The sequence below is a fragment of the Nanorana parkeri genome, unplaced genomic scaffold (genome assembly GCF_000935625.1).
Source record: "Nanorana parkeri isolate BGI_ZX_2015 unplaced genomic scaffold, ASM93562v1 scaffold1365, whole genome shotgun sequence".
Lineage (NCBI taxonomy): Eukaryota > Metazoa > Chordata > Amphibia > Anura > Dicroglossidae > Nanorana > Nanorana parkeri.
In genome coordinates this window covers 267,752-290,008 of record NW_017307633.1, presented here as the reverse complement: position 1 = coordinate 290,008, position 22,257 = coordinate 267,752, and the positions used below count along the sequence as shown (strand labels likewise).

General features: G+C 47.6%; 1 protein-coding gene across 1 annotated transcript; it reads left to right on the top strand.

Annotated features, from left to right (window-relative positions):
* Nucleotides 1-14,017: 14,017 nt before the first annotated feature.
* On the top strand, nucleotides 14,018-20,438 carry LOC108797911. Its single transcript, XM_018569611.1, has 4 exons — nucleotides 14,018-14,721; nucleotides 15,491-15,691; nucleotides 18,039-18,255; nucleotides 20,097-20,438. Exons 1-4 carry the CDS (start codon nucleotides 14,043-14,045, stop codon nucleotides 20,281-20,283), a joined length of 1,284 nt encoding a protein of 427 aa, XP_018425113.1. The 5' UTR covers nucleotides 14,018-14,042; the 3' UTR covers nucleotides 20,284-20,438.
* The last annotated feature ends 1,819 nt before the right edge of the window (nucleotides 20,439-22,257 follow it).

Here is a 22,257-nt window from a genome sequence, read left to right as displayed (position 1 = left end):
AAATTAAGAAGTTTGGAGACCGATACACCTGTGGATGGCCCCAGATTGTTATGGTTATAACCAACAAGCCTAACACATAAAATATGTTTTGTACAATGGTGCAGGATCAGAGGAGGCCCACCCTTCTTTCCTGAGTCTTAGAACGCTGGACAGAATTTCTCTTTCCCAAACAACTGGTGGCCCAATTTGGGTTAATGAATCCCAGGTTGTTACTAAAGTTATTTGGGGCCTTGTAGTTCCCCTGCTATTGCAGAACTAGAGGCTTTCATCTTTAAAGCAGAACTCCGGCCAACCCACGCACTGTAAGGCCCCATTCACACTGAGCGTATCGCAAATCGCGCGATTGTCATTTTGCGCGATACCGCGCAAATGGTTGCATTGAGCAAAGTAGAATCGCGCCGAAATCAGCTCCAAAAGGGTCCTGTTGCAGCGACGCACGACCCGCGACAGCAACGAACAGAGCCCCATTGCCATGCATTGGAGAGCGATATCGCGCGGTAAATACGCTCAGTGTGAATGGGGCCTAAGGGGTAAGTGCTCATATGTGTCCAGGTGCTAAAATTATGGAGCAGATATAAAAGACTCAAACGATTGCAGCTATGTGTTTTGTTTTCACTCCAACTAGTGCAAAGTATCTGAATTCCATTTGTTGTAATCCCTGTATAGCAGCACTAAAAGTGACATTAAGGGCAAAAGTCGTCACCCCCCCCCCGCTAATGAAAGGACTTACCTTATATAATGCCTCTTGATCCGATCATCTTCTTCTTGCCTGTAGTTTTCAGCTGTCCCTCCAGCAATGATGCCGGTCTCCAATCCAGCGCTGACTCCACTGTCCTCCTCTCCTCTGATGTTCCACGGAGTCTCTGCGGGTGCACGCTGCTCCGTAGACTTTTCATGTGTCTCTCCTTGTCTCCCGGCCAAGCATCTGAGCTGCGCATGCGCCCGCGACTCTTCAGATGGGAGCACGCGCCGGAGACACAGGTAAGTAGTAATCCTTTGAAAAGGTTTTTTTTTTTAAATAGTTTTAAAAACCAGTGAGGGATTAATAACCCTTAAAACTGGCAGAGGAAGTGGCAGCAGTCGTGCTGCATGAAAATGTACCGACAAGGAACATGATGAGATCGGTGCCGATACCGAGTATTTGGGCAAGTACTCATACTCGTCCAAATACTTCCAATACCAGAACTTCCGGTATCAGGAAGCTGAGGCGGTGAGTCATTACACGCCGACCAGCTTCCTTATTGGCCGGAAAGCAGGCTCCATGCTTCCTCGTCACTTGGTGGAAGCTGGCCAGCGAGTCATTACCCGCCCTTCGGCTTCCTGATTGGCCAGAAAGCCGGCTCCATGCTATCTCGTCACTTGGTGGAAGCCGGGCGGCGAGTCATTACCCGCCCTTCGGCTTCCTGATTGGACGGAAAGTCGGCTCCATGCTATCTCGTCACTTGGTGGAAGCAGGGTGGCGAGTCATTACAAGCCCTTCGGCTTCCTGATTGGCCAGAAAGCCGTTTTCAAGCTTCCTCGTCACCTGTTGAGCCGGCTTCCTTAATAGTCAAGTATAGATGTATCCTGTTGCACTCGTTACCGATTTAAAAGAAAAACCTGTAAGATCAGGTGGGTGCTTGAAGTGACCACGGGTGGCACCGCGAATATCACATACAGTCAAGGAACGTCACCAGCACATCATTAAACGTGAAAGAAATCCATGTAATGACACACACTTGTCATTCAAATGCAAACGTTTTCGGGGACTCACATGATCCCCTTCATTCTGAGCCTATGAGGCCCCAAAAACCTTTGCATTTGAATTACAAGTGTGTGTCATTAAATGGATTTTTTTCACGTTTAATGATGTGCTGGTGACGTTCCTTGACTGTAGGCTTCCTTAATATGACTTCCGGCATCAGCGAGTACAAAAAAAAAATATATATATCGGTACTGGATACTGAAAAAACGGTATCGATCCATCCCTAATAGAAGGAGCAGAGAGATGACCTCATCAGGCATTCTGTGAATGGATGAGGGGAGATCATGTCATTTTTAATGGAGTTTCCCTTTAAAGTGATACTACATTCAGGAGTTAAATCTTAAAAATACATTCACGTACCTCCAACTATTACCAAAAATGTATCTTATTTGTGTATCACTCGGCTGTAGATCCGCCAAACATCTCTGAATTGGGGGTGACACTGTCCTTCCTTCTGGAGGGTGGCTACTTTTGTTTCCTATGGTCCCTGTGTGTGTTGTAAAGTAGTCTCCGCTCCAAGATCACTCCCATGATGCACTACAATCGCAATACAATTTAATAAACTAAACATGAGATTGTAGTCCATCACAGGAGCGAGCTTGGAGCGGTGACTACTTTACAACACACACAGGCACCATGGGGAATAAAAGTAGCCCCCCTCCAGAAGGAAGGACAGTGTCGGCACCAATTCAGAGATGATTGGAGGATCTACAGCCGAGTGATACACAAATAAGATACATTTCTGCTACACGTTAAAGGTACGTGAATGTATTTTTAAGATTTAAAAGAGATCTATGAGGTAAGCGATTTCCACTCATCCTCAGAGTTAGAGCCGACCTGTGACAAAGAAGCTGTCACAGGTCGGCTCTATTGATCGGGAAGTGAGCAGAAACATGCACTGATCCGCTCACTTCCCGATCATCTCCCTGCAGAGAGCGGTGACTGTCAGTCACCGCCCCTTTGCAGGGATTCCCCCCTACCCTCTCCGATCCTCCAGCGCTGACTGGAGGAACGAACGGGAGAGGGGGCGGGCACAGCTGGCTCTGCCTCTAGATAGGCAGAGCCCGCTGTCACTCAGGCAGCTGGGTGGATCTCGCCAGTAATGCCGGGATCCGTGCCGGCTGCGGCGCCCACAGTAGATCGCGGTCAATAGTCCAATATACTGAGCTTTGGGTCACGAGAGGAGGTTAGTATATGACCCTAAAGAGAACTATGAGGAAAAACACTGACCCTATAGTTCTCTTTTAACTCCTAAATTTAGTGTCACTTTAACGGCTACATAGAGCTGCAATCATTTGTGTCAGGAGTTTAAGGACGGAAGGGGGGCAAACTGACATCTCTGGTGCAAGTCTAATAGTAGAGGGAATCAATCCATCTGATCCCAGACAATGAATGGCTGGCCTACTACCTACAAACATGTTGGGGGGATGTTTTGTGGGTCCCCCCCCATACAGAGACACTAATAAAAGATCATCTCACCTTTTTGTTGGTAATTTAAAAAACAACCCAAAAAGCCACTTTGGTTCCAAGGTTTAAGGGGGCTCTTCCTGGTCTTCTGGCGAGGCATGGCCTCCTTGACTGCATCAGGTTCTGGACTTTGTCTCTCCAAATTGTACGTGACACCGTCGTTGTCGGAGAAATCGGAGGCACCCGTGTGCTCTGGAATCAATGACTGTAGCGTCACGCTTAAAGCACTCGTGTTGGCGATTCTTTTGGCTGGTCTTGGAAGGGCCGGGCTCTGCTGCCTCAGGACCTTTAAATTCTTCAGTGGTGTGAGCGTGCCTGGAGGAATGGAGTCCAGGGGGATAGAAATCGACGAAAGATCCAGGCCAGAGAGACCTCTTAATGGACGATTCTCCGCAATTCCTACAAGCTTCATCTCCCACAAAGACTCTCGCCGCTGCTATTCCCTGAAGGCTTGAAGATGGAGGCTCTCGTCATTGCAGTTCTTGCTGTAACTCATCGCCGGGCAGCTTTAGTTTCTTCCTAGGTAAACAACATCAAACGGTTACGTTCCTGAACCACGGGAGAAGGGATACAAGCTCACTCTGTGATGACAGATTGGGGCAGTCCAGGGGTAGGCAACCGCCGCACTCCAGCTGCGGTGAAACTACAAAGCCCGATCATGCATCTGCCTCTGAAAGTCACGCCTGTGACTGCCAGTCTTGCAATGCATCATGGGACTTGTAGTTCCAAAACAGCTAGCGCCAAGAATTCCAAATTCTGGTGTAGCTTATAGCAAGCGGATATCATCTTTCAGTGCTGTGACTTCGCTAGACTGAAATACTGTTGCTATAGGTTACGCCATTTAGATAGATAGAATACAGGACACACGTGAGACACCGTATGTGTCACGTGTGTCCTGTACTGTATATATAACACCAGACGTCTCACGTGTCCTGTACTGTATATAACACCATATGTCTCACGTGTGTCCTGTACTGTATATAACAGATGTCTCACGTGTGTCCTGTACTGTATATAACACCAGACGTCTCACGCGTGTCCTGTACTGTGTATAGTTAGGTTGAAAAAAGACACAAGTCCATATAATGCCATATGTCTCACGTGTCCCCTGTACTGTACATAACGCCACGTTTCACTTGTCCTCTGTACTGTATATAACGCCATACTTTAACATGTGTCCTGTACCGTATATCTCATACATGTGGCGCCCTGTACTGTATATTACGTCATATATGCGGCGCCCTGTACTGTATATAATGCTGTATATCTCATACGCGGCGCCTTGTATAGTATATAATGCCGTATATCTTATACGCAGCACCCTGTATTGTATATAATGCCATATATCTTATACGCGGCACCCTGTACTGTATATAATGCAGTATATCTCATACGTGGCACCCTGTACTGTATATAATACCGTATATCTGCATCATACTGTATATATCTCATATACACGACATTCTGTACTGTATATAATGCCATATATCTGATATACACAGCGTCCTGTACTTTATATAATGCCGTATTTCTCATATACGCAGCACCCTGTACTGTATAGAATGCCATACATCTCATATACACGGCACCCTGTACTGTATATATTGCCGTATATCTCATATATGCAGCACCCTGTACTGTATAGAATGCCGTATATCTCGTATACGCGGCGCCCCGTACTATATAGATTGCCGTATATCTCATATATGCGGCGCCCTGTACTCTATAGAATGCCGTATATCTCATGTGATATATACATTACTATTCATCAAGCTGTTCTCCTCATATATGATGTACAATACATTGCACTCACCCTTCCCGCCAGCTACGCTCCACTAGCCGTTTTAGTAGCGATTCAACTTTTACCCAGCCGCTAGGAGATTGGCCGCCCTCTCCATGACCTCACATCCGGTCAGGCCTCCCCGGCACGCCATTGACAGCTAATGGCGTCGGAGAACGCGCGGCCGCCATCTTTCTCGAGGGCAAAAGCCCGGCAGCGTTAGATTCCACTGCCTCTAGCAACCTTCTTTAAGTTGGTTATAACAGGCTACGGTGATGCCCGGGATAATGCATGCTCAAACAGGGAGACTTTTCCGGCGTCACCTTCGTCTTACATTCGCGCAAAGTACGTCTTACGAAGCTGGCATTCCCTGAACTAAAATGGACGTCTGGGTGGGCCTCGGCTCAAGTTGGAGTGAGGAAGCAGAAAAAAAAAAAATCCCCGGTTCAAAAGAAGGAAAGAGCTGCTTCGCCGGGCGCCTGTCACCCAGGAGAGTTCTCTGCTACCCATGCGAGCCCGGTTCTGAGTGGCCCTCGAAGGCTGGTTAAAGCTATGCGGAGGCCCGGGGCCTGGTAGTTGCAGGCTCACAGGTGAGCTTACTGAGGGGTCAGGGTGGCTGGGAGAGTCATCATGTATCGCAGCATTGTAGGCTTCTAAGCTGTGCATGGATTCCAGGGACAATCCCTCAATTTTAGATTTAGGCCTGAGGACCGATAACTTCCCTCCGTGTCTCCCCTGCCCTGTATTTTCATCAAGTCCGGATCTGCAAAACTTTTCTTCGATTATTGGATAGAGCAGGGAATGGTTATAAGTGCTGTAACACAGCTCTTCTATTTAAATGGTGTCTAGATAAAAGCTACACAAATCAAAACAAAATCAGGAAGAAGTATAATATCAATAAAAGTATGTAAACAAACAAAAACGGCGATATGTAAACAAGTGCTCCCGTGTGCAATGTGATGGAACATATAATCAAATATTATCAAACATCAACATGTGTTGTACATTATGGAAACTCAACTCTATGAAAAGTGCAATTCATATAATTATATGAATGTCCATCTGTGATGACCAGTAACGGCCAGTATAATTCGCACATTATACAAATATACATCTGTGATGACCAGTAACGGCCAGTATAATTCATGAATTGTACAAATGTCCTTCCGTGATGGCAAGTATGATTCATGCATTGTACGAATGTCCGTCTGTGATGACCAGTAAGGTCCAGTATGATTCATGCATTGTACGAATGTCCGTCTGTGATGACCAATTACGGCCAGTATGATTCATATATTGAGTTGTAGTTCAGAAGGCAGTGACACAGGGAAGTGCACATTCACAGGGCTGAGTGACATTGTGTCAGTGCATTGAGGAAGTACATCCTATCGGTATTTTTAACAAGTAAGTTTATACAATTCTAGATTGATATGGTTATTAGAAGTGGGATCAAATGTATAGAAACACATTTTATTTTATTTTTTAGTTTTTGGACATTGAATGAGCCCAGTGTGTACATTCAGGTAGTTTACATGTGAACTCTGACCCCCTGACTCGAGATCCAGACACAGCAAGTTCTTTATAGATAAACTCAGGTCTGCATTCGTAAATGGCAGTAGACTCTGTATGTACACAAATGTTCTTTTTGTTTAGAAGCCGCACAGGATGTATCCTGAATGTTCTCCTGTTTGTGTTTCATAAACCATGTTTGTTTTTCAGGGATTCAATTACAGACGCAGAATGGGTGAAATCCGCCACTGAACCAAAGGTGTTATATTCAGGTATTGTTCAGGTACTGGTCTACTTCTTCAAATGCAGCCATCTGATTGTCCCATATGGGTGGGGTGGTACCATCTAGAAATCTTACTTTGTAGCTTACCAGCTTTAGGCTACATGTACACAGGGCTTTTATGTGCGTCTGGGGATTTTTGCTACAGGGATTCCATGTGGGTCTGTACAGATGAGGCCAATGTGCCCATTCAAGTAAATGGCAGGCTGACAGCGACTGTATCTATCCATGACTGTCTGCATGTAATCATAAATGGAGCAGTTACCTACAGGTCATGATAGATGTTTGTCCCTGGATGCAGAGAGATCGCCTCCCAGGGGGACAAGCATCTATCCCAATCCACAGGTAACTGTTCTTTATAAGAATACATGCAGACAGCCACGGGTAGGTGCGCTCGCTGTCAGCGGTCAATGGGTACAGCAGCAGCATTTGTACGGACCCAAATGGGATTCCTGCCGCGAGAACATAAAAGCCCCTTTTGCATGAGGCGTTAGTGTGAAGCCTGCGAGTGTCCAATTCCATTCATTGGAGCTACATTGATGCAGTATGTGGCCAACTGAGTACATGAGCACACATGAAGGCTGACGTGCGTGTGTGCGCGCGCGCATGTTAATTATTGCTATCTTATTAGGAAACACTATCTTTGAGGCTGATTGTTCCACTTGGCTAACTGCAGCTAACGCTTCACCCTCAATTTTTTTTTCTCCAGGTGTTGGTCTGCTCCTGTGCAGCCACCTTGAAAGTCCTCTTTGTGACTTGTGCAGTCATGTTGCAGGTCTCTAGGTCTTCGGGACCACTGCAAAGCTCTGTCAGGTTGGAGATCTGTGGCATAGCTGTGCTTGTGTGTGAATCCCCGCACTGTGCAGGCACACCTCAAGCTCTGCCATGTACCAGAGACCTGTGGCTTGGCTGCGCATGTGCAGCAAAACAATGTGCAATACTACATTCCACTGCCTCCAGGAGGCAGCGGGCGTGTGATTATTTCCTCCCTTGCCTAGGTGAGGAATGTAGAAGTGAGAAGCTTCAGAAAGTAGAAAGGACCACTTTAAACAGTTAAAGTGTATGTGTGGGTTTTTTCCCCAGTCATCTTCCAGGACAGCCATCGAGATATAGGCTCCGCCTGCCTGCAACAGGAAACACATCAACCACATTAAATAAATAGACTCCTCCTTCTATCCCAAGTCAGTTTTTTTGTGTTTCCGCCTGCTACACAAGGACATCGTAATGTTTGTTATTTTTAGGGCTCATGTTTGTTTGCCTTTGGGCTGAGCCTTACCCTGCTAGGCATTGGGACCTGCTCCAGGATTACCTGCTGCAGTGCCTACAGGGATTCCCTATCGGACCCCCACCCGATTTCTGGCCAAGGTTCCCTTCCATCACTCAGGGAAGGCAACCATGCTCCTGCACGTGAGTAGGCGCCATATGGTGGCCCCCCCTGTACACAAGGTGGCAAGGTGTAATAACCTGGAGTGTGCGTGAGCCCCTGTTGTGGACATGAGGTGGCGACAACAGGGGCAGCATTAGAGGGGTACGGGGACTGGAGGCAGCTGGGGGCTGTAGTCCAGGGGTCCCGGATACCTCGCAGCGTGGCAGGCACTTACCTGATGGTAGGGGGAGCGGTGCAGTCTTCAGCAGCGTGGGGGTGTTGGCCTCGCGCGGAGGGCTGCAGCGTCTCTGGGCCCCTTGCTGGTGTCGGTGGTGGAAGGCTGGAATGTGGCGGGTGACGTCACTTTTTAGGCGCCGGCGCCATCCGTAGTGCGTGCCGCGTCGTCGCATGCGGTGACGCACTTCCGGCGCGCCACTTCCGGGTTCGGAAGCAGCCTCGCGCCGGAGACACATAAGGAGCTGTGAGCTCAGATAACAGCAGACGCCGCTCGGCCACGACTAACCGGGCAGTAGTGTCCCGTGAAGGGAGTTGGTCCACTCATCAGCTGTACACTGTCCATAACCGACCTAGACCACATACGGCCGGTGGGGACGTCAGGAGAGGGCCGATAGCGTGGTCAGGCAGTGAGCTGCAAGATGCCCATGGATGCCGGACCGGGTGCTGCTGCTCCAGATCTGGGAGAGCATGGCACAGGCGCTAAGGTAGGCGAGTTTTTTTTGGGAAATTCTTCCCTTCCTTTACCCTGCTTGTATTGGGGGCCTGTTTTCAGGACAAGCTGGGTAGTGTTCTGTGTAACGTTGTTTGCATGCGGTGGAGCACTGGCTGATGGCAGCACTCTTGTCTTACAGATCAAAGCCACGGAGGATAAGCCCCTCGCTGACGCTGGTTGCTCTCGCCAAAAAGGGAAGAAGTGTGCCTCTTGCAATGCCAAGATGTCAGCTTCATGGTCCAAACCCTTGTGCAAAAATTGTTTAGACAAAATAGTTGCAAAAGAATCAGCTGGTATGTTTAAAGGGCTTTTGGATTCAATGAGGGATGAAATGGTTACTACATTTCAGTCTTTCAGGTCGGCACTCCAGACCCCGGTGAGTACACTAGTGGCTACTAGTTTGCCCGGAACGTCGGGGGAAGGGAGCTCTGTGGGTTACGCAGAAAGCTGTGCGAGCAGCCGAGCTCCCAGTGAATCCTCTGGATCTCAGGAGGAGTCTGAGGATCACGAGGACTCAGAAGGGGAGTTGCGTGGCAGTTCAGCCACGAAATTCCTTTTTCCTTCTTTTGAAACGGGAGCTGTTGAAAGCTATAGGAGATACTCTGGGTATTAAAGAAGAATCCGCTGAGCTTTCGGTGCATGACAAGCTGTACAAAGGGCTTCAGACCAAAAAGGGACGCACCTTCCTGGTCCATAAATCACTCTCGGACATGATCCAAGAGGAGTGGAAGCACCCGGAAAAGAGAGTGTTTGTTTTTTTCGGCCGGTCACAAACGCAGGAGGAGGATGCAGGAGGATGCGGAGGAGGATGCAGGCCTTTGGAACAAGTGCCCTAAGATAGATGCCTCTTTATCGAAAGTCTCCAAAAAGACTGACCTGTCATTTGAGGATATGGGGGCTTTGAAAGACCCGATGGACAGGAAGGCGGAGGCTTTGCTCAGGAAGGGATGGGAATCGGCGAGTGCGGGGTTTAAGCCTGGACTGGCCATTACTTATGTGGCCAGGACGTTGGGTGTGTGGCTGAATCAGCTGCAGGTCCACCTGGAGTCTGGTACTGACCGTGACCAAGTTTTGGGTTCCCTCCCGGTACTGAGTAAGGCTGCCGCTTATATTGCGGATGCCTCGGCTGAAGCAGTCCGGTACTCAGCACGGACCAAGGCACTGATCAACTCCTCCAGACGAGCGTTGTGGCTCAAGACTTGGCCTGGGGATGCAGCTTCTAAAGCAAAATTGTGCGGGTTACCTTTTCAAGGTGATTTGCTCTTTGGCCAAGAGCTGGAGGCAGTGCTGGATAGATCGGCAGATAAGAAGAAAGGTTTCCCACTGCCGCCCAAGCAACAGGGGAAAAAGTTTTTTCGTGGCCAAAGGGGGCAGAATTTCCGCAAAGAAAAAAGGGGCTTCTATGGGAAGAAGCCCCTCAGCAGCAGCCCAATAAATCCCAATGACTGGTGGCTAAGGGTGGGAGGAAGATTGGGGGAATTCTTCCCACTCTGGAGGGAGTTGACCGACAACAAATTCATTTTGGAGCTGGTGTTGCACGGCTACAAAATAGAATTGACGGAGCGGCCCCCGTCCAGGCTTCTGATTACTTCCCTGTCCAGGGACCGGAAGGGATCGGAGGCAATGACAGGGGCCCTTCAGGATCTATTGGACCAGAGGGTCATTATGAGAGTACCGGCCTCAGAGGAGAAGAGGGGGTTTTACTCCCACATTTTTTCCAGGGTGAAGCCCTCGGAGAAATGCAGACTGATTCTCAATCTGCAACCTCTGAACAAGGTGGTACTGTACAAAAGGTTCCGGATGGAATCTATATTTTCAATACGAGAGTTGCTGCCCCCAGGATCTTTTCTAGCGACCATAGATTTGAGAGACGCCTATTTCCACATAGCAGTGAAACAGTCGTCACAATACCTACTGAGATTTGCAATAAGGGGACCTACACTTCCAGTACAGGGCTCTGCCGTTCGGCCTCTCCTCGTCACCCAGAATCTTTACCAAAGTGCTGGCAGAGGCTCTAGCTCCTCTAAGAGGGCGGGGCGTAGGGGTCATTCCATATTTGGACGACCTTTTGTTCTTTGCCCCGTCAGCACTGGTACTCCAACAAAAACTGGAGTGGGCTATGCGGCACTTGGGAGAGTCCGGGTTGGTTGGTGAACAGAGAGAAGTCACAACTGGTCCCAGCGCAGAGAGTGAAGTTTCTGGGCTATTGGATCGATACCCAGGACATGACCATTACATTGCCAGGAGACAAGGTGTCTCTATTGGTAGAAGAGTCGCTGAGACTGAAGTTACAGTGCACAGTTTCGGTCAGGTCGATTATGAGAATGGTAGGGCTCATGACGTCCACCATCCCAGCGGTTACCTGGGCACAGTTCCACTCAAGGCCATTACAAAATTGGCTGTTGAGGGTTTGGGGAAGTCGGCTAGTGGACTTGGACAAAGTGGTTCACATCACAGAGGAAATCAAGCGTTCCCTGCTGTGGTGGATGGATTGTCGGAACCTCTCAGTCGGCAGACTATGGTGCCAGCCTACACCACTGGTGGTCACGACAGATGCCAGTGCCTGGGGGTGGGGTGCACACTGCCTGGAGCACATCTGGCAGGATACCTGGGAGCACGTGGGCCGCCTCCAATCATCAAACTGGAGGGAGCTCAAGGCGATAGAGCTAGCGCTCTGCCAGTTTCAGGATACTTTAGCAGGTCGGCATGTAGCGGTGGCCTCAGACAATGCCGCAGCAGTGGCCTATATAAACAGGCAGGGGTGCATGCGTTCGCACGGCCTTATGGCATTGGCGACGAGTATTCTGACTTGGGCAGAGCACAACCTCCTCTCCCTGACGGCGAGGCATATCAAAGGCAGCCTGAACGAGCTGGCAGACTCCCTCAGCAGGACGGAACTGCACAGGTCAGAGTGGGCTCTGAACGCAAGAACATTTGCATGGATCACCAGCTTGTGTGTAGACCTCTTCGCAGCAGCCAACAACAGGCAGGTGGAACAATTTTTTTTCCCTCTCCAGGAACGACGGAGCCCTAGGGGTGGACGCTTTAGTGCACCCTTGGAGGTTCAGTCTAGGTTACACATTTCCTCCTCTGCAGTTAATACCGAATGTGCTTCGGAAACTCAGGGGCGAACGGATGAAGTTGATTCTTATAGCGCCATATTGGCAGAAGCGGCCGTGGCTCACGACCCTTCTGGAAATGTGTGTGGAGGGGCCTCTGCTTCTTCCGCCAGCGGCTGATTTGTTGATGCGGGGCACGGTGAAACACCCGCAGGTACAAGCTTTAAACTTAGCTGCGTGGCTTCTGAGAGGGAGGTGTTGATTAACAAAGGGTTATCAGCACAGGTTGCACAGGTTGCATCTACGCTGCTGCAGAGTAGAAAGCCGGTGACATCGGCGAGCTACCTAAAAGTGTGGAAAGTGTTTTCCAGCTGGTACAGCAGTCAAGGTAGGCCTGTGGGTGCCACAGTCCCATTGGTGTTGGATTTCCTACAGGGCTGCCTGGAAAAGGGGCTATCCTGTAGTACTTTGAAAGTACAGGTCTCTGCACTGTCTAATTTCGTGGACGTTAGACTGGCGGAGGAGCCTCTCATAAAACGGTTTATGCGAGCAGTGGCCAGAATGAAGTCCCCGAAGAGTAAGGCTGTGCCAAACTGGGATCTCTCGGTGGTGCTACAAGGGTTTCTCAAGCAGCCTTTCGAGCCCCTGGGGGGGTGTTCCATTCATCACCTGATGATTAAAACAGCCCTCTTGGTAGCATTGGTTTCTGCACGGAGAGTGAGCGAGATTCAGGCATTCTCCATTACAGAGCCATACTGCACCATTCTGGTGGATAAGATTATTCTGCGACCGGACCCGGCATTTCTGCCGAAGGTGGTTTCAACTTTCCACAGGACTCAGGAAGTAGTCTTGCCTTCGTTTGCCACTAACCCGACCTCTGCTAGGGAGCGGGAATGGCAAGGGATTGATGTTCGTAGGTGCGTTCTGGAGTACCTCCGAGTGACGAAACCTTGGAGGCAGTCGACCCATCTCTTTGTAGTTTTTGGGGGTCCCGCCAAGGGGAACAGGGCCACTAAAAGCACGATAGCGAGGTGGATTAAAATGGCCATAACGGAGATTTACAAGGCACAGGGCTTGGTATTGCCAGGTACTCTCACGGCACACTCGACTCGAGCATGGGCTACGTCCTGGGCAGAGCAAGCAGGGGCTACTCCAGACCAGATCTGCAGAGCAGCTACGTGGTCCAGCTTCCAGACATTCGTCAGGCACTACAGGCTGGACCTTGTGACTCAACAAGACCAGGCATTTGGCAGGAAAGTCCTGCAAGCTGTGGTCCCACCCTAAGAGGTAAGATTTGTCCTCACTGATCCTATCGATGGCTGTCCTGGAAGATGACTGGGGAAAACATGAGTTGATTACCTGATAACTCTGTTTCCAGGAATCTTCCAGGACAGCCTGTTCCTGCCCTTGGTGTGTATCCAGGGAGCATCCGTGATTGGATGGCGGAGGGGATACGGTAGTACATGGGGTAGCCTTCGGTCCTAGAGGTTACTGACTTGGGATAGAAGGAGGAGTCTATTTATTTAATGTGGTTGATGTGTTTCCTGTTGCAGGCAGGCGGAGCCTATATCTCGATGGCTGTCCTGGAAGATTCCTGGAAACAGAGTTATCAGGTAATCAACTCATGTTTTTTGGGGGGTGGGGGGGGGTGTTAAGCCATAGGAATAAAATCTGACCATTGTAGGTCAGTATGGTTGTCTGAACCCCTGTAACCATCAGCTTTGCCGGATATGTATATAAATGTAGAGAAAGAAAATGAATGAAGTGGTGTGTGAGGAGTATATACTGAATACTAATATTACAGGTAATCACCACATACATGTTTATAAAACAAGCTCAACTACACCACCCTATGTGCTAGCCAGGGATTAGTTTTCATTGAAGGAGAACAATATTTCATTCAAGGAGAACTCTATTTATGGCGCAGTTGCCTACATTAGCTACTAGAACTGATCTTTCTTTTATCTGTTTTGTAGTGGAAATCACAGCTTATTGGATTGGTTATTTGTATAAGACATTCATGTACATTTTGCAGATATTTAAGTTTCCCCTTTATTTTCTTTTTTTTTGCTGTGTAGGACTGCAGTGCAAATATCCCGCTTTAAAGATGCCATCGATACAATGGCTCCAGTTGCCTCAAGAAGTCCTCTTGCACATATTTGCATACCTTTCCCCGGCAGAAAAGGCGAACGTCCGGGCCACATGCCCATATTTCCGGACACTGGTTGACCACCCCTCCCTATGGAAAAAGAGCACCATTGTCTTCCAGAGCATAGGGACTTTTAATGCTCGTTTCTGGGACACTCTGCAGAGCCGGAAGATCACCTCTGTGGAGGTGACCCGTGTGACATTGAAACAGTTCAAGAAAATGACCAGTTCCTTGCCGGACTTGACCAGCGTCACGATGGACTCTTGCTTGAAAGGGGAGGTCCTCCAAGGACTAAGGCCGCTGGTGAACCTTCAGAAGTTGCATTTGACAGATTGTTCCAACTTGATGGATCAAGACATTTTTTCAGAGATTGCACTTTTCCAACAACTGACCCATTTGTCTCTATGCCGAGTGTCGTTCTCAGGTGTCCTGCCGTTAACCAGCATAGTCCTGCTGCAGAACTTGTACTCTCTTTCACTTCATTCTAATGAAGGCACTGTCCCTGAAAGGGCTCTCCAGTACATTCTGTTTAGACTACCAAAGCTTCGCGAGCTCTCTCTTGCTATTGGGAACATGAATAAATGGAAGCTATCCCTGTGCTTTAATGTTCCGGATAACTTTGTATCTACAGCAGAAGGTGAGTGTCGATGACATTGGCATAACCGAAAACCTGGATTGCATAAATATTATCTGGACAGGTGACATGCCTGTAGCTTCACCTCTTAGTACACGGCCCTACGCTTACCCGACCTGCACGTCAGTACGGGTGCGTGTCCCCGCTCACACGCAGACAGGATCCATCCTGTCGGCGTACGAGTACGGACGTGCAGGTCGGATGAGCGTACAGCCGCGTGCTCCCATAGAGAAGGACAGACTACTGCGTATAAGCACACGCAGCACTTGTCCTTCCAGGGAGCTGCCCGATACGGCCGCGCACGCAGCACGGATCTGTACAGGCCGGCCGTTACTCGTGTGAATGAGGGCGAAGAGCCGACCCAGGGCTGGGCAATTCCCAGGAGCCAATGCTCCTTAAAAATTGCAGCTGGTACCTTTTTTATTTTGTGGTTACTTGTTCTCAATGGAGCTGGCTCCTAAAAAAAAAAAAAACGTGCTGGCTCCTGGAATGGACACAACTGGATCCTGAATTCCATATTAATATGTCCACCCTTCACTGACCCTTAACAGCTATGCAGATAAGTGTTCTGCATGTTGCACTTCTGTCTGGGGTGAATGACCCAAAGTACTGAAAGCAGAGATGCCAGTCAACTCTGATTTTTAGAGGCGGTTTCAGAAATGGCAGCCTGCGTTTTTATCAGGACAAGTTTCTGTTTAAATGATGCTTTGCCCATATACGTAGATTGCCCATTGCTTATACTGTCTTTTTTTTTTTCTCTTTTTTGATCCAGAGCAACCCTGCATCTCACGGCTACAGCTGCACACGTTGGAACTGATTAACTCTAGCTGTGCCAGCCTCTCCACCAACGCTTTCCATCAGCTGTCCACTTTGAGGAGCGTATGCTTGCGGCACTATAAATATCTGCAACACGAAGATTTCATTGAAACCCTTCTCCTAAAGCTCCCCCAACTGACTGAGTTGCGCATCGAATGTAAGTCTCGCTGCACTTCTGCTTCTGAATTGACAATTCGCTCCTGACAAAAAAAACAAACTGAAACGTAAGCGTTAACTTCCTCATTTCCCTGTCACTTCTCTTCCTTTCACCCCACTTTGTCTTCTCGTGTCCTCCCTGTGCCTCCAGGGTTGGAACCTTCTGTTACCTCCTCCATGGGGTGAGATGTAGATTATTCCTGGAACCTCAGTGTGTGTTGAGCCTTGACAAGGGGAAAGTAGTCCCAGTGGCAGAGCTCTCCCTCTTTGCTATCAGGTGCGGGACAGTTTTTTTTGTTTTTGTTTTCATGTGTATATATAATTTTTTTTTTTTGTCCTTATTTGGGTGCATGTTGGTATTTGGTAGAATAAAGGGTCAGTTCACCCAAGATATTTGTTATAGGTGGAGTCTGGTGGCCTGAGTCCCCATTTGGCTTCCCCTATATCACCTATCTCTGAGGTTGCGCTCCTCCTGTAATGTTTAGCTCTGTACTACCTGCCTTGGAATTTCAGGCCTACCTGCCTTGGAATTTTAGGCAATTCTTTGTACCTGTGGGTGCTTGCACCCTCTCTATTGCATCTTACATAATGGAAAGGAAGGGTCAGACAACCCCCCACATGCCCTCTCAATGGCTGGAGCATCTGTGCAGATATGGGAACTTAAAGTGACTTACTTTAACAACAATAAAAAAAATACTGCTGACCGGTATATAAAGTACAAATGCCTGCAATGGATTTCAGTACTCCCACTCTGCCCAAATACTGGGCCGTTCTGATTGGACAAAGCTTAGGCACCTTCTGGTAGTGTCAGAAGTTCCACATGAAGATATGTCTACTGCTCAAGGTGAGTGGCTCACCACAGGCTCCACTACACAATTCCCAGATACCAGTCTGACCCGTTGCACTCCGGTGAATTGGATGATGAGAATAAATCTCCGCACTCCAGGCTCTAGCCGCTATTTATTAAACAGCAGCAGAGGTCACCTATGACACTTTTTTGCACTGAAATGGGTGAAGTCTGTTGCTGTTTAAGAAAAAGGAAAAGTTGCAGCCTGGAGTATAAGGATTCATCTTCATTGACTGATAGTGTCGAAGCCTGCCCCTCCTGTCTCATTCCTGTTGCCAGTTAGGTAGCCCATCAGGCTCTGACACTACCAGGAAGTGTCAAAGTTTTGGATGGTTAGAATGGCTCAGCACCAGGGCAAAGCTGGGGCACTGGAAGCTGCTTTAGATATTGGCGTGGCATAATTTGTATTCTTGTGGTAATGTGGCAGTCATTTTAAGTACAAAGATCTAACCACTGGAGTCCCAAACAGATATAAGAAACCACATGGTGGTGTAACTCTTCAGCAGCTGCCAGATTGTACTGACCTCTAAAGAATTATGGGGAGGAGATAAAATATATTTTACAGTCCCTCATTTTGCTCCATGAACATGTTGTAGATTTAAAGAGATAGTCCAGTTACTGTTCCTTTAGTTAACTATTTGAACCATGAAAATGATTTGCATCACAAGGAACGTGGTGTTCCTTGTAATGCAAATAGTTTTCATGGTTCAAATTAGGGATACACCAAGACCGTTTTTTCGGTATCGAGTACCGATTTTTTAATTTTTATTTTGCTTTTGTTACTCGCCGATACGGAGTACTGGTGCTTGGGATGGCATGGAGCCGGCTTCCTGGGCAATTAGGAAGCTAGACGGTGGGTAATGACCTGCTGCCCGGATTCCTGATTGCCCGGGAAGCTGGCTCCATGTTTGGCCCGCTCGATTGTGATTGACTGGGGAGATGGCATTCCAGTCCATCACCATGGGACTGGAATGTTGGCTGAGAAGCGTGCTTCCCGGCCAATCAGGGAGGTGGGTCATTACTCGCCACCCTGCTTCCTGATTGCCCGGGAAGCCAGCTCCATGTTCCCCTTTAGCACTGCAGGTCAGAGGAAATGTTTCTCTGACCGGAAGTTCCGGTATAGAAGCATTTGGACATGTACTAGTACAGGTATCAGTGCATCACTAGTTCAAATTGTTTATGCTGGGGCCCCTTGACTTGCTATTTTTAGTTACAGCTGTAAATGTCTGGATGTTTGCCATTGACCAATCTGCTGAGATGGCCAGTTACATTGCATGATCTAAACTGAACTTAAACATTCTTGAAACTCTCAAGAAAATCAGGTGCAGTCTATCGGGGCAAACCTTGTGTATAGTCAAATGATTACCTTTTTTATTCATTGCTGTAATAAAATAATAATTAAGACTAGAAGTGTAGAAAGTGAAATGTAAGAAGAAAAAAAGCGTAGCTATGCCTTTTGAGTGTTTATTGTTCCAGGCTGACTGATGTATTTGTTTGCCAGGGGCTGCACCATTTGTGCCACTTATTGGTCCAATATGTTCTAAATTAGAAAAGTTGAGCGTGATAGGGACTAAAATTTCCAACGCGACTCTCACCTGGATCTCCCGCAGCGCCAGCCAGGCGAAGTGCCTGAACCTGAGCTTCTCCCATGGCTACGACCAAGAAATGGTGAAAAGTTTCCCACGGCTTTTTCCGCACCTGCAAAATCTCTACCTCAGGTAATCCAACACGGAGACTGCGTCTAGGAATGTTTTGACTAGGGCAGGGGTAGCCAAAGTGGCAACCATGTGTCTGGTATTTTACAAGAAATATTTAAACTACATTATCGTTGACCATTTGTAGGCATCATTGGGGGGTGTAATAGTTTATAGCAAACCTGTCAAGGTTGATTGGATCAACATTCACCATATTTATTCCCAGAGAATTGCTTCAGTCATTCTGAATTGAGAAAGCTGGACGGATGACCAGTGAAACGTCTTCAAGAAAAATACAGCGAATCCAGTTGCCTTGACTTATTTTTTACAGCTATAACATGACCTGGATAAATGAGAACATTCACAGACAACCCTGTCAAGGTCATAAAAATCTAAATCTATGCATATGAATAAGATTATTAATAGATATTATCATGCCGTATATATTTTACACACACACACACACACATCTCCAAATACAATATTTTGCGATATATAAAGTGGCACTAAACTAAATTCAGAAGTTCAACCTTAAAAATACATTCAAGTACCTTAAAGGAGAACTATGGGGTTAGGGCTTTTCCCCATAGTTCTCCTTAGGGTAACGGAAGGATACAAACTAGCGTCCTCCTGTCACCCTAGGCTCAGTATACCAATAGCTGTAGCTCGCGGTATACTGAGACGCTGAAGCGGATCCCGCCAATTGTGCCGGGATCCGCCCAGCTGCGTGACTGACAGCTGGCTCTGCCTATCTAGAGGCAGAGCCAGCTGTACCCACCCCCTCCCCTGTCCGTTCTGCCAGTCAGCGCTGGAGGATCGGAGAGGGGAGGGGGGAATCCAACCCCTCCCCTGTCACGGCAGAGAGCCGTGACCGGATCGAGAGGTGAGCGAACGCCGATATGTGTTCGCTCACCTCCCGATCTACTGAGCCGACCTGTGACGGTCTCATTGTCACAGGTCGGCTAGAACTATGAGGTGAGTGAAAAGCACTCACCTCATAGTTCTCCTTTAACTAATAACAAAAATGTATCTTATTTGTGTATCACTCGGCTGTAGATCCTTCAATCATCTCTGAATTGGTGCTAACACTGTCCATCCTTCTGGAGGGTGGCTATTAAATGTGGCCATTAACCCCTTTGTGACTGACGACGTACAGTGTACGTCACCAGCATCGGGGCTGTTTAAACAGACTCCCGGTGACTTTTGCCGCCGGGACTCTGTTTAAACTTGTAGAGCCGACTGTCGGCTTTACAACAGAAGCGATCCTGGCGACTTACCTGTCGCCAGATCGCTTCTGCGTCCTGAAGGGTCTGCACTTCAATAGCTTCAATCTGCACTTCAATAGCTTATTTCCAGTGTAAAGGTGACACTGGGGGTCTTTTGGACCCCCAGCATCACCTTAAAGAGTACCTGTCACCACCATCTGCTATCACATGGGGGGGCTTGTATATAACATGGGTGCAAAAAATGAAAAAAAGGCCTCCGTCATAAAGGGGTTAAAGGTCAGTGATGTCTCATCACGCCTGTTTGCTTATGTACACCGGCAGGGGAAATTCCCCAGCTGCAGCTTATAGGGCAGGCTAGGATGGGGCTTTGTTCAGGGCTTGGAGGAGCTGAGGTTTGGACTGGAACCTGAGCTCATCCCTACTGTCATATGGTGAGGATGAGAGGTGAAAATCTCCCCAATTAATGAAAACAAAGTAAAAACCTGACAGAGATGTTAAAGTTTCCCACTCTATCGAAAATTTTTAAACAAATGTTAAAACACGTCTGGAGTTGGGATTTAATGACAGTTGCCCTTTTTGCTGCTTTTTATTTTGTACAATTTCACACTTGCTATTAAACGACTGTCCCTTTTCTTGCAGTAGCACTAGGTTGACAGAAGACGCTCTGGTTGTTCTAGCCAACTTGTACTCTTTGCGTGTTCTGGATATTTCAAATAACCTGCATCTGACCCCCGAAGCCATCCTGGCATTTCGAAAAATGACCTCGAACAGAATTGGTTTAATCCTCGAGAGACCCATCGAAAGCGTCAAGTACTGCTGCTGGTGAACAGGATCTCTGAAGGTTTCGGATGCTTCTTTCCATCACACTCTGCACCATTTGACACTGCTGCCAGAAGCACAGGACCTGTCTGGGAAATATTTATTTATAAAGATGCTGAACTCAGATTTCTTATTTATTTCACACGCTTGTTGTTTGGTAGGCTTTTGTAGAAAGTAAGGGAGGGGGGTATTTTTCTTTCTGATCCCTAGTCTTGATCTACAAAAAGGAAAATATGGATGTAGAATTGACCCAGATGCTATTCCAGCACTTCCCTGACAAAAAAGGCAACAGATTTTAGTCAACTAGTCGCAGAATTTCATTCCCTTTATTACTGAACCTCCTTCTTCTTCTTCTTTTTTTTTACTGGGGATCGGTTATTTCAGCACTCTTTGTAAAGTGGGATCTAAAGTTTATTCTATAGTTAAGTGCCTGATAATCATCTATAATCTTTTCTTGATATCACAATTGAAGCACTATGAGCTCAAACACTTTTACCTCTGAGTATTCTACACCCAGTTAATCCCATTTGCTAAGATGGTGCTCCATAATATTCGTGAAATGTAATTCCTTGCAACTACCCAACCTTGGCTTTTTTCAGTGCAACAGGCATTGCTTTCTGTAACCCTTCAGCTTAGTGGCAACATTCTGAATCCTCTCCTGAGATGGAAAGCATTTGGGGGTTTTTCATTCTCTTAGCTTGGGTGGCAATGTTCTCTCTCCCTCCTCCCTTCAGCTGGGGGACAGCAATCTCCCTCCTCACCTGAGCTGGTTGAAATCTGTGCGAAGGTTAATTCTCTGGCTCTTACCTTGGTTTGGGCAGCAGAGATGTTTTTTCTTGTGTTTGGTGGCAGCAGGTCTCTGTCTCCTCTCTTGAGCTAGGTAGCAGGGCAGGACTATAATCTCTGCAAAGTGCAATTCACTGCCAGTGTGGGAAAAAGGATTTACAAAATTGCTTAGCTCATGTATCAACGAATGGTGAAACGTTTTTAAGTCCTATGTCTTAGCAGCATCAAATTTAACTTTTTGTTGGAGCACCGGCCTTCCAGTTGCTTGCTCTTTCGCAGGCCTTTTACATTGTAAACTTTAAAATGGCTGACAGGATCACTATAGAATTCACTGAGTATCGGTTGAGTCATATTTTTGTGATGCCTACAAATGCTTGTAGTAGACTGACTGAAGGGTGGCTTGAGGGCTACAGCTCGCAGTATACTGAGACGCCGCAGCCGGGACGGATCCCGACATTACTGTCGATCCACCCAGCTGTGTGAGTGACAGCTGGCTCTGCCTAAGCGGAGGCTGTGCCCTCCCCCATCTGTTCTGCCAGTCAGCGCTGGAGGATCAGACCGGGGAGGGGAATCCCTGCAGGGAGCCGTGAGTGACATTCACAGCTCTCTGCAGGGACAGGATCAAGAAGTGAGCGATGATATCTATTGAGCCAAGCGTGACAGTTTGTCACAGGTCGGCTAGAACTATGAGGCTGAGGGATTTTCACTCGCCTCATAGTTTTCCTTTTAAATAGCGTACTTTAATTAGCCCAGGAATGGTGCGAAGTGTGTGTGTGTGTGTGTGTGTGTGTGTGTGTGTGTGTGTGTAAGCCGTATTAGTCCAGTAGACAAGATGTCAAAAAAGACAAAAACTTAGTATTGCAGTGTGCAATGATACCTTTCTTATTGGACTAACAAAATATATAAAAGACAAGCTTTCGAGAGTGAACCTCTTCTTCTTCAGATCAGAAGCAATACTGATCAACATGACAGTTTGTCAGTTAAGACAGGAGAAAGCTGTTAGGAGGGGGGAGGGGTTAATGGGGTGTCATAAATGTTAGACCTCGGAGTAAAAAATGCCTCCTGATAATCAAAAGACAGATTTTGATTATCAGGAGGCATTGCTTACTCCCAGGTCTAACATTTATGACACCCCTCCCCCCTCCTAACAGCTTTCTCCTGTCTTAACTGACAAACTGTCATGTTGATCAGTATT

Coding starts and splice junctions, on each gene's coding strand:
- LOC108797911 (XM_018569611.1), top strand. CDS start 14,043: ATGCCATCGATACAATGGCTCCAGTTGCCTCAAGAAGTCCTCTTGCAC. Junction 15,692..18,038: donor GACTGAGTTGCGCATCGAAT/GTAAGTCTCGCT, acceptor TTTGTTTGCCAG/GGGCTGCACCATTTGTGCCA. Junction 18,256..20,096: donor CTGCAAAATCTCTACCTCAG/GTAATCCAACAC, acceptor CTTTTCTTGCAG/TAGCACTAGGTTGACAGAAG.